Genomic DNA, 12346 nt, shown 5'->3' with positions numbered 1-12346 from the left:
GCTTTTTCATCAATTCACCAGGCCCTGAATTAAAGGTTTCCTCTTTATACACTGTCCCTTTGTGGAAAGCATGAATATGGGTCTACATTAAAGTTGGAAATAACTTCAGTGATGACCATGGAGTTAGGAAGACAAGGTTTTGGACTAGTTAGTAATATATTCCACATGTTACATTTCACCCTTTCCTGCTTCATGTACTCTCTATGAATGAGGCACATTCTTACAATGTATTTCCAGTAAATTTTCAAAATAGTTGAAATCCGCAATTTTTAAGAGCAGCCATGTCTAATTCACACTTCATTTTCAGCAGCTGCTCCTTCTGTTACAGTTGTGCCTACAAGCTGCAAACATAACAAATACCCCAGGACAGTGAGCTCCACACTCACGTCCTAAGAACAGAAAAATCCTGAATTTTCAGTTCGGGTAGGGAAGATAGGTATAGTGTCATCCTGCTTTTTATGTAGAGAACTTAAGAAGAAGCAGAAACATGTTCTAGGTGGGTCTCAGTAGCTTTACAATTACATGCAAGACCGAGTCTCCTGGATATCCAAAACTTTTGAGAAGTGGTGATTTGAGCTTTTCAAAGTAGGACATTTATTTGGGCTCGTTTTATTCTGCAAGTTCATTAAGCCTTTAAAATCTTGACGTTTGCTCCATACAGCAGTAACTTTTAAAGGGATAATTAACCTTTAGATCATTCAGAAGCAATTCACTATGGCAAGTGAGTAAAGTTTTTTAATTACTCTTCCTATGATTTGAGGAAACACGCTTCCAGCACCCTATGGAAACGGGTAAGACAGGTTATTTCAGACAACACAGTTGCACCCAAGACAGATTTGAAAACTTGCTTAGCAGTGTATTCCTACATACATTATCTCACATCCAGACATTCAATGCCAAGTGCAAGCACTTAAAATTTTTTTCCAATATTTTCACATTCAGAGAAATAAAATACTTCCAGGTAAATTATCATAACTGTTAGCAGGCGAAGATTCAAGTATTAGTACACATAAGTTATCAACTGTACTATCAACTGGAGTTTTCATTTATGACTAACATTTATTTGTTTTAAGGGGTAGTGTCCTCAGATTACATGCTGATTCATAGTGCCTTCTGCCTCATTTAACACACGTATTTCTGAACACTTGGTTTTTGTTGCATTATTCTTTCCTCTGATTTTTATCTGAACCTGAACCATAAATCCAATTTTTGCTTGAGGTAAGAGGATTGTTAAAGCTCCTAGCTTTAAACTTTGAGGGAAATTTGCCATCTGCTCTACTTGGAAAGAATAAATCCTCATATTTTCTCCATTCATCAGCAATGTCCTTGTATAAGCCACGGTCTGACGTCTTTTCTTGTGAATATTCCCATGAAATTCAGTGGCAATCCCCTGTTCCTAGGTGGAAGGAGAAATACTACCAGATTTCAGTTCCAAGGGGTATTCACAAAACAGAACTGAGCTAAGTCCCACTCTTATGCCCACTCTTTTGCTCTGCAGACTGCGATGAGCTGATCCTCTGCATGCAGTGACACACAGTGCGTGCCTGACATGTGGACAGTCAAATTGGTCAGCTGATCCAGTGGAAAGATAATCCAAAAAAAGACCTTGCAGGGTCAGCAAATTTAACTGGCATATTGAGTGGCCAGACAGGCAAAAAACCAGCTCAACCCAAACCCAAAAGCAATAAAACCCCCACACTAATTTCATATTTCTACAAAAGCAATTTGGTTATTTCTTGGACTGTTCCTACACTCCAAAACCACCATTTAGTGCATTAGTAAACCTTTGTCATCATCACAATTTGATCAACTAAAAAGCATTAAAAAAAAAAAAGAAAGAAAATAACAACCCTTTTAATCAAATTCCCAGGCTGCCTATGGGTTTGCATTCTACTCGTAACTCTCTCCAACTCCTCCATCACTTCCTTGAAATATGTTGCCCCCATCTGGGAACAACCTTCATCCTGAGGTCTGAACAGTGCCAAACACAATCTTCCAATCATCTCATCCCCATCCTGTCCTATCCTGCACTCTATGTTCATCCTGAAAGGGGCCATCTCTTTACCAGCACTTTGTTGAACCCATACTCATCACTGTGAACACCAATCCATCCTCAGCACAGACAGGCACACCCCACCTGACATCTCTTTCTAAAGGGCCACATGTTGCCCTTTACTGAATTGCATTTTATTTCACTTAGACTGTCTATCCAGTCAAGAGTTTTGTCCTCTAGCTCCCACTCTTTGTTCCACTTCTCGCCAAGCTGGCATAGTACCAGCCTTAACAAATATTCTCTCTGGATAATCTTTGACAGAATTAACTAAAAACTGGATGAACAACACTGTAGTGAGAGCCTAGAACATGGTTTACATAGGTCTGTCCTGTTTCATAATGTGAGATTAGTCTGCTTTCTTTACAGCAGTGTTCTTTGTCACACAGCAGTTTTTAATGCAAACTTGTCCTTAGTCACCATGCTAAAAAGGTACGTAACTCATTCTTCAGCTTTAGGGAGTACAAAACAATTAGACCTGAATTGGTAAGTTTTTGTATCTACATCATATTTCTTAGCACTCTGTGGACATAGCAATCACTGAAATAGTGATTTTTTTTATATTGCTCTGATGGCATTCAACTTACCTCACATGCTCTATTGTATGTCTCGTTCTGCCAAGAAGCAAATTAATAAAATGCGGAGTTAGCATAAATATAACCACAGAGTATTTCGAACAGATAATACCAATTAATTAGAATTTCTTACGGTGAAAGTACATTACAAAACATTATCACTGGCAAAAATGAAAGAAGGAAAACCCACACTTGAAAAAACAGAAAGTTGACTTTAGAATGATTGATTTTCTAAAGTCAGCAATGGTTGAATGGCATTCAGGTGTTCAAGAGATGCAGAAAAATGAGCAGTTTAAAAGCTATCATGGCAGTTGTCCCAGACCAATGCTAGTTCTCATCCACCTGGTTTAGTAAAAACAAGAAAGCAATCTGCTGAAGGCCATGTGCTTCATTTACATCTGCATGCATCTGAGACAGCCCCTGTAGAGTAAAATCCTGAAAAGCACTAGTGCATTCTCACTGTCTAAAAATCTGTGTTGAGCTTAATGAACTGTAAAATGCCCATACATTCTGACAAATGCAATGAAAACCTTTGATATTACAGGCAACTTGAATAGCAAGAATTATTAACTTCCCAAAACAGAATTTATAAGGAACTGAGAGAAAATACAGACATTACATCTTTTCATAGAAACACTGCTCTGAGTGGATTTTGAACGTTTGCCATTGGATAAGGTCCTACCTCATGGACTGTAGACAAGCGCTATAGAGCCAAAGCTCAGGTAATACTCACACATTTTAGTGGACAGTGGGTTTGCAGGGCTGCATTCCAAAACTGACATCCCTGTGTACACTGCAAAGACAGAGGATGGCTTTAAAAATGCCTTTGAAAGCAGGGTTCTAGAGGGAAGGGATACTCCAGCACTAGAGCTACATTGTAGGTACATATGGGTATTATAGGTACTCAGATCCTACAGTAAGAGAGTTACCTTGTATAGTGCCCTTCTTAATGTAAAACCACATAAAGAGCAAAATAAATTCAGTCTTGTTCTGGGAATGAATTCACTCAGCCAGCTATGATGTGGCCAGCACTCCCACCCTCCCAGCTTTGTTTTACCACTTTTTCTCTGCAGAAGCAGCAATATGCAGTATGCAGGACAGCAAAGCACAGAGGAAAGCTGGTCAGCACCAGCCCTCCCACACATGCTCTCCAATAGGCACTGGCTTTAAAACCATGAGTTTTCAGAGAAGTAATAAATATTATGTCACTCAGTTTTGATGTTGGACCTTTCTTGTTTATGCTGCCCCATCTACTACTTAATGGTCATGAAGGTTTTCCTTTTTAAAGGGAAGCTGGAACAACTTTAGAAGCAGAAGACTCTGATACTGAGTGTTGCAAAGCCTAATGAAAAATATTTGAGGACTTGATAACACTGAGCAAAGATACACAGTAACCTTAACAGGTGAGTCAACCTGGCTATGTATTGTCATGACAACACAGACCTTTATGGTCCCAGCATCATAAATGGCCCAGCCTCTCTAGATACCAGGTGCTGAGGGGCTGCTTGCCACTAGTCTCTGTGGAAAATATTGAAGACTGAATTCTCCACCGCTTTTCAAAGAATATGTATAATTACTGATACAGAAATTATCAGGAACAAACTTTCCAACACAATTAGAAGCATTAGAAAACAGGCATTCTTTATCTGTGCAGGACACACAGGAGGACATCTCCTTATTTTTGTGTGTATTGTGAGACTTTGCAACAAAGTGTTTATTCACTATAATCATACATATTCATTAAAATGTATTTCTTATCTAATACATAAACATCACCTTCCTAGAACTAACTTCCATGTATCTGCCTCCTACTGGAAGTCCTGTTATGGTCCTGAAAGTTTATCAAGAGGGGTCTCTGGCGGCTCTATTCACTGAATGCTTCGATATTAAAGGTGACCTTTCCTTGAACTATTTCTTTGGGCATGTGCTGTTGCTTCTTGTTACATAACTTGCAAAAACCCCACCGTAGTCCTCTTTATATGTTTCTCCACTGGTTGCAGCCATGCTTATCATCCTGCATGCATACCTTTACATCCTTTCATCTTTTTTTTTGCCAGTTAGTCTTTAAGCTCTATTCGGCAACTTCAGGGGAGCTGAAAATTTTTATTCACTGTGTTATTCATCACCACCAGCTTAAATTGCATTTGCAATCTGAACTAGGAAATCAGCTAAAGTCCTCCAAGAATGCTCCTATGGAAAGCTCAGGTTAAACCCCGATGACAGACACAACCATTTAAAGTCCTAGAGAACTCTAAATGTTCAACAGATATAAGTTTTCTTACGTTTAATCACTGAGAAAACAAAATAAACAACTGTACAGAGGTAACTGAATAAGGCAGTCTTAATGATTTGCATGCTGGAGGGAACACTAGTTTTGACTTATTGTCTCAAAAATGAGATACTATGAACTTTGTAGATCACAAATATGAACATGACTCACAGCAGAGATCAACACCGTTTCCATATTTTCTTTAAATAAAAAATATAACCACGTCTCTAATAATTTGAACCAAATGTACCCACTCAACTTAGTGACTTGCTAGACAGGTAACTGTGCACATTTACATGAAGTCTTTGAAAATCTGGTCGCTGTACCCATTGTATTCAAATAGCAGGAACGTAAAATGTCAGTAATTAACAAAGGAAACCATTACTCACCGCTCCAGTGATGTCACTAACATTGCAAAATTTAGTAATTCCAAGTCCTCCTTCCTATACGAGAAACACATCATTTTTTAAAAGAATAAAAATATTTCCCCAAAACTCTTTGATTAAAACACTTCTTTGGCTGATGTTTCTTCATCTGGAGAACTTTACTGTTGACATACCAGTAGCTTCTCATTTGAGATTAATTTCAGAGATACCATCAAACAAAGACATGGGCAGAATCAGTTGGTGTTAATCAAATTATCTGAGGTAGGAATTTGGCTCTTACCTCTCCATTCTGGTTGACTGAGTCAACAGCAAATGCTTCACAAATATGCTGGGCTTAAATGACAAAGCCAAGTGGCTTTGACCTCTTGGGAGAGGAAAGACCTTCCTTCAAGCTAAATGCCTTTTGTCTGGCCACCTTTTGAAGGAGTTTTAAGCAGCCATATGGTGATTGCCAGCACCCTTCCTCTCCTGCCAAAAGTGCTCTCCAGTGAACGTGCCTGTTTTTTCACATCATTCAAAGTGTGCAAAACCTATCACTATCACTGAAGCATAAAAGATTTCAGGATGTATGCAACAATTTTAGAGAAGCTGAATAGCAGCTCTTAAATTTTTGACCTGAAACCAGGTAAGAGCAGCCTTAATAAAACAATTCTCAGGAAGAAATTTTCAGCACACTGGGCACACCGTGACAATAGTGAGAATCAAAGTTGTCACAAAAAAAATTGAACACAACAAGGAGAAAAATAAGATTTACAACTCTCAGACTCAAAGATTACACTTTTCTCATCTGAATCAATATATTCAATATATTCACTGAACATAGATGTGATTTTCCTGTCTTTTAAAGCTGAAAGGAAGAGCAACCTATTTCTTATTCTGAATTAATTTAAACTCAAATCAAAGGATCTCCATTAAGTTTATCATTGTATGATAGGCTTCCATCAGGGAAAGCAATTAACTCTTTCACTGGTGCAAGAGTTCCAAATACTTTTAAAGGAACTGCCAGGCAAGTGCATGAAATAGAATAGAGCAGGTGAAAGTTCTCTGCAACAGGTTTCCACAGTTAGCACCAAGACACAAAATGTCCTTTTTACAAAGCAAAGATACACAGTGCTCTAAACCACATCAACATTTCTGGCAAATAGAAGCAAGGAGGCAACTCCTGAAGGCAGAGTAATTGTCTAGATTTCAGAGGTTTTGCTTGTCTTTGTCTTGCACTGATAGAACAAAAATAATGAATTCCACACACTATTAAAAGGAATATTAAGAAAGTATCAAACTAAGGATCTGACCACTAATTTTAATACTTACATAAATACCCACAATTTAAACCAACTAACTTAATAATTAAGACACAAATAAGTTCAGGACAACTGTGTGTGTCACAGATTCCCAGAAAATTTCTTGTGACTTTACAGTTTTCCTCAATTATGTAAGAAAAGCCCTGAACTAGAACAAAATTAATAAGTCAAGTGAATAAATTGAAAGAATAAAAGTTTATCTTACCCACCCTCCAGGGTCTTTAGCATTTATAGTAACTGCGTGCAGTCAGAGTAGTGGGATTTGTTCCTTACCAGATTCCGCACATTCAAATGTTAAACATTGGTTCTCAAACTCTGATCTTAGTAAAACACATTCTTTAGAATAATTTTGAAAATGCTAATAAGTAATATGAAATTCTTACAGTGCTAACAACAATCTGTATTTCAAAAGATCAGGTACAGTTTTTGAAAACTTACCAGGTTACTTGTACACAAGTTTTGACAATTCCTTGAGAAAGCAGAGTACACTGCAGAAATCCATAGACAGTAAAAAGTAAGCCTTTTTAGCGGGAAAACCCACAGGCAAACGTTCCCCATAACTTAAATAATTTCATCTGTTAATCTGACTCTTCCCTTGGCTTGCCCATACAAACTCCTTTTAGTCTAGGTGATGGAGATGCAACTGTGAAATTTCTGCATGTCGGATTATTAAAATATTTTTTGAACCCTTGTTTACACTCCACTCCTCCAACAACTTCTCAGCTTCCTGGAGCACTTGTCTCGAACTTACGCAACCCCTATTTCATAGTTTCTTATTAAGCCACTGAAACAAAAGAGCTGACCAGTGAAAGTCAGTGTATCTACTTACACAAATATCATTAACGTAAAAAGGAAACTAAGTGCAATGCTCCTAATCAGGTGCTCCAAGCAACACGGAAACAGGGAAATGGTGGGGAAAAAACCGCCTAATGTTAATTTTGACTAGATTAAGCTATTTCTAAATATTTTTACATGAATGCTGTGGGAAACACAGAAAGGTGAAAAGGCTCTTAGGTGTGAGAAAAAAGCAGGTTTTAAAAATAAAGAAATGCCTCAGCAATGGCATTGAAGCAATTGGATCAGGTAGGATGTTGGCTGAGTAAACAAACTAATGCCACATCCATTGCAATCAGCGATATGCTGGCTAACGTCAACAGTGTTAGACATGCTACCTTTCAAAATAGAGCAGCAATTGATTTCCTTTTACTGTCACATGGACATGGCTGTGAAGAATTTGAAAGATGGTGCTGTATGAACTTGTCTGACCACTCTGAATCCATCCACAAAAGTATACAAAAGCTGAAAGATCTAACGTTTCAAATTCAAAAAGTCAGTGGATCATGGCTAGACAGTTTGTTTGAGGGATGGAGCTCTGCACCTTGGCTAAAGGAGCTTTGCAAGGCAGGTTTATATGTGTTGGTGATTGTAGTGGTGATATTGATAGTTGTGCCTTGTATACTTCAGTGTGTGCGACAAATGATAGCCAAAATTGTTAAGGAAGTTTTTGTCATACAAGAGAATGATGTAGGAAAAAGGATCACAGAAAGTTCTCAGAATCTTACCCAGGCAGCTATAGATGAAGGCTTTGAATTAAGGCCTTGGAACAGATGAGACTTATTTGAATGGTACAAAACAACTAACGCTGGATTTGACCTTTATTCTTGAAATAGACCCGACCTTTCACAGCATTAAAATCGCTGTGGTGTAAAATAGCACTGCTTAGAGCAAGCAGAAGAAGTGCCCTTATGTAGAAGAGCTATGAAACGCAAGGCAGTCGATAAGCGACAAAGTTAAGAGAGTTTCTTTATGGTTGTACTGAGAGGGGGAATTTGTGGGAAACACAAAAAGGTGAAAAAGCTCTTAGGTGTGAGAAAAAAGCAGGCTTCAGAAATAAAGCAAAAGAATTTAGGAATCAGCTCTAGCTGTGAAAACTTGAAGATAGAAGAAGATACAATTATATAGCAAGCAAGGACATTGACACAATGATTAGAGTTTCCAAGTTTGGCTGAGATAGGTTTTGAAGCTGCAAAAAATATGCTTAGCAAGATAGATAAGTTTAAGCCTAATAATGGAATATTGTGCATTATTATATAAGGCATAACAAGCAAGTATTGTGTACAACAGATGTACATGCATTACTGAAGATTGGCTAAAACAGTTGTCTGTAAATTTTAGAAGCGTGCTATTGGCTAAAAAGCTTTCAAGAATGCTTTGTAACAAGGAAGTCTTTGGATACCTGTGACGGCATGAGCTTTGTACCATCTCTGTCTCAACTCTGTATGTGAGACTGATAATGGAATAAAATAATAAAAGTCTCCTGGAACCCCTGTCCAGGCTCCCCGTCCCATTTGCTCGCTGAAAACGCTGACAGATGCAACTAAGAAAATTTGTTGGTGATGATGAATAACCCTGCTAGGGGCTATCTAGATGAGGAGGCACAATTGTACTAGTAAGTTTGTACCCATATCATGGAAGAAAAATGAAGCTGATAGATAAATCATGTGTCTGATTTAAAGAGTGGTGAAGAGTCTTACATAAAGTTGAAGACTCACATTAAAGAGGTCGTGGAAAGTCAAGCTTAAGACACATCCAGGTCCTGGTCTGTGGCACATCTGTGCTGTACCAGCACAGCCATCCAAAGAGTAATTCCACAGTAGAAAATCAATCCAGCTTACACACACATACACATATATGTATATATAAACAAATGTTATGGCATTTTGTGCATGTGTATTACTTTTTATAAATCCAGTGTGCTACTTAATAAATAATATAGTATTTTGATGATCAGTTGAGGCTGGCACATCCTGTTATTGCTACTTAGAAAGGGTATCTGCTTTTCCACCATACGTTTCCAAGCCCCATTCATTTGTCAAGGTAATATTTCTGCAGTCATGCAGTAAAAGAGGCTGAGAACCTGCTTAGCACTAACCCAGCAACAGCAGAAGTGAATGGTTGGCGTTAACCTGATGCTGGTTTTTTCTGGCTCAGGCACTAGTACCATCCCCTGTGCTGTTCTGTCCATTCAGTGAAAGGAGTAAATGCACTAAGGCAGGAAGAAAGGGAAAGCCAGGCTGGAGACAGACAATGAATATTGGGAAGCATATGGCTCAAAGGTGGTCCGAGGAAGGAAAACGCTTTTAGGACCAGGTTCTTTCCTTTTCTTCCAGCTGCCCTGGGAAGCATTTGGGTGTTTCTTTGTGCATGATCTCAGTCTCCTTACCACTACTCAAGGAACAACCCAGATGAGAGTAAAGCTCATCTAGGATAAGATTTTCTTTCAACTAAGGGCTTTCAGCTACACAGGTGTGGGGGAATTACTGCCCAGTTTGCTTGTTACTTCTCACCTCCAGAGGAATGCTGCCCCCACTCCAGCCCATGAGCAAAGCTGCTTAAGAGGGAGCTCCTTAGATCCAGCCAAAATAAGCCAGTTTAGTCTGACTGCTTAAATAGTAGCTCTCTGCTAATCCAGCTCATCTTGGCTGAAGAAGTTACATCAGAGCTCACATGACCAGCAACACTGAAGAGGAAGCTGGTGACAAGCAGATGAAGGCTGTAATTTCTTCCTGAGGCAAAGAACTTTGGCTTTGGATAGTTAAGACATTTAGGACCTTTGGGATTTGGTCTCTAGTACTATTAGGTCTATACTACTAAATTCAATGTTCTCACCCCTGTTGGGGTCCCTCCCCTGCCGTGTAGCCCTGGGAGAGGGGCCCTGAGGGCACAGACACGGGGTTTCCCTGTCCCTGCTCAGCCTCGTTCCCATTGGTTGGTTTGTGTTCCCTGCGTGGGCAGAAGGACCCTTGGTCCCGTGACTGGAACAGTTCCTCGGCAGAGCTCCGGCCATGCGGCTGGAGAAATAAACATCTCTCTGAAACAGCTATCAAGAATCTGTCTGTCCATATATATTTCCTTTCCACGGGACTCCTGGTTTGATATATGCATGTTGCAGTATCCCTACTGCAACATAATGGTGGAGAATTGTGAGCAGAACGATCCCCGATCCCTAAGCGACTGATTTGTGTGAGTAAACCCTGGAAACTTTGGATTTCTCTTCTTGATTTTGCTTTGCTATTCCATACCTAAACTATGGAGGAACCGTGGGAAGACTCTTGGCTCTCAGAGCCGCATATGGACATTTATCTTAAAATGATTCTTGAACAACGATTTGTAAATTTTAGCTTGATTCAAGCTCAAAAAGAACTGAAACATTTCCTGGCATGGTTGTTTAAGAACTTTTTCTATGTTTCTTGGGATTTAATTCTTACGAAGGGCTTTTGGAAAACCGTTTGGACACAGTTAATACTGGAGTCAAAATATATGCCGATGGAAGAATATTTTCGTGAATATTATTTAGTTTCCGAGACTGTTGAGCAATGTCAGCTGTGTCCTGGCGAAGGGAAGCCTGGCGCAGGGACCGTGCGGCCCAGGCCACGTGCACCGAGCGCTCTGCGAGCAGCAGCGAGGCAGTTCCCGCATGCGGGCGGAGCCATGCGAGCCGCGGTGTCGGTGGCGGAGCGAGGAGCGGCGGGAGCGGCGGGACCCGGCGGTGCCCGCCCGGCCCTGCGCAGCACGTGGTGGAGCGAGCCCCGTGAATGCCCGACCGAGAGGGGCGGCGCGCGGGCGGCGGCAGGCGGCGGTGGCGGTAGAACGGAGCCGCGCCCAGCCGAGACGTGCGCTGGAGCAGGGCGCGGGGGAGTCGTCGCTCGGGGGCCCGGCCGAGACGTGGGTACAGCGCCTGGCAGCAGCAGCGAAGCTGCGACCAGAGGAGGCGACGCACGGAGAACTGAGCGGCGCGGCCCGGCCCGGCCCGCGCAGCCCCAAACACGACCCCGGGAAGAGCACGCAGGCACAAGCAGCCCCGACAATTCCAACACGGGAGCGACCGAAGGAGAGAGCAAAGACACAGCGAGACAGAAAACAGCAGCCACTCGGAAAAAGGAAAAGATCATAGTAACTAAGACCTTAGGGATAGTAAAATGGTATAATGTTAAGCAAAATTATGGTTTTATAACAAGGTGTGACAACAAGCAAGACGTATTCGTGCATAGAACTGCTATTAAAAAGAATAACCCTGAAAAATGCATCCCAAGCTTGGGAGATGGAGAGGCAGTGGAATTCAAAATTATACGAGGTAGAAAAGGGTTACAAGCATCGCAGGTAACCTGATCGCAGGGCCTGATGGTGTTTCTGTGAAAGGCAGTATATATGCTAAAAATCGTAGTCATGTTAGACAATATCTCCATTGTAAACCCCCCCTACAGTCTCCCTTTCCTAATCCCACCTTTCCCTTTTACCCTATGTCCTATTACCCCCAGTGTACTCCCAATCCGTTTTTTTACCCATGGTTTCCCTCACAAAACCATGCTTTTGCCAATTGTTTCCCCAAAAATCCCTTTCCAATGCCGAGTGGGGGATGAAAAGGGGGAGGGAAGAAGTTAAACCCTCTCCTGCCTCAGTTTCCCCACAAAGCATGCTCAGAGAGTTCTGTCTCCCTTCTGTCAGCCCTAAGATGTTCCACAGAATCTGATTGGACATTTAAAGACTCAGGAGGGTGGCTTGTTTTGTTTTGAAACTGTTCTTGTTATGTTTATCCAGTTGTTTTCATTCTCCTTTTATTAAAATAAAACGGGTGAGGTGTTGGAGTCTCCTCCCCCGCCGTGGAGCCCTGGGAGAGGGGCCCTGAGGGCACAGACACGGGGTTTCCCTGTCCCTGCTCAGCCTCGTTCCCATTGGTTGGTTTGTGTTCCCTGCGCGGGCAGAAG

General features: G+C 41.0%; 1 protein-coding gene across 1 annotated transcript in view; it reads right to left on the bottom strand.

Moving 5' to 3' along the window:
* Positions 1-7139, bottom strand: part of ROS1 (ROS proto-oncogene 1, receptor tyrosine kinase) — a 71923-nt gene extending 64784 nt beyond the window's left edge. The window contains exons 1-4 of the mRNA XM_019286971.3: positions 7020-7139; positions 5284-5337; positions 3359-3418; positions 2638-2664 (exon numbers count right to left, since the gene is read on the bottom strand). Coding sequence (XP_019142516.3) covers positions 2638-2664; positions 3359-3418; positions 5284-5337; positions 7020-7139 — 261 coding nt within the window. The remainder of the gene's footprint in view (positions 1-2637; positions 2665-3358; positions 3419-5283; positions 5338-7019) is intronic.
* Between the last annotated feature and the right edge of the window lie 5207 nt (positions 7140-12346).

Source organism: Corvus cornix, chromosome 3, assembly GCF_000738735.6.
Source record: "Corvus cornix cornix isolate S_Up_H32 chromosome 3, ASM73873v5, whole genome shotgun sequence".
NCBI lineage: Eukaryota > Metazoa > Chordata > Aves > Passeriformes > Corvidae > Corvus > Corvus cornix.
The sequence above is the reverse complement of the archived record's forward strand: the minus strand, read 5'-3'. Positions and strand labels throughout refer to the sequence as shown.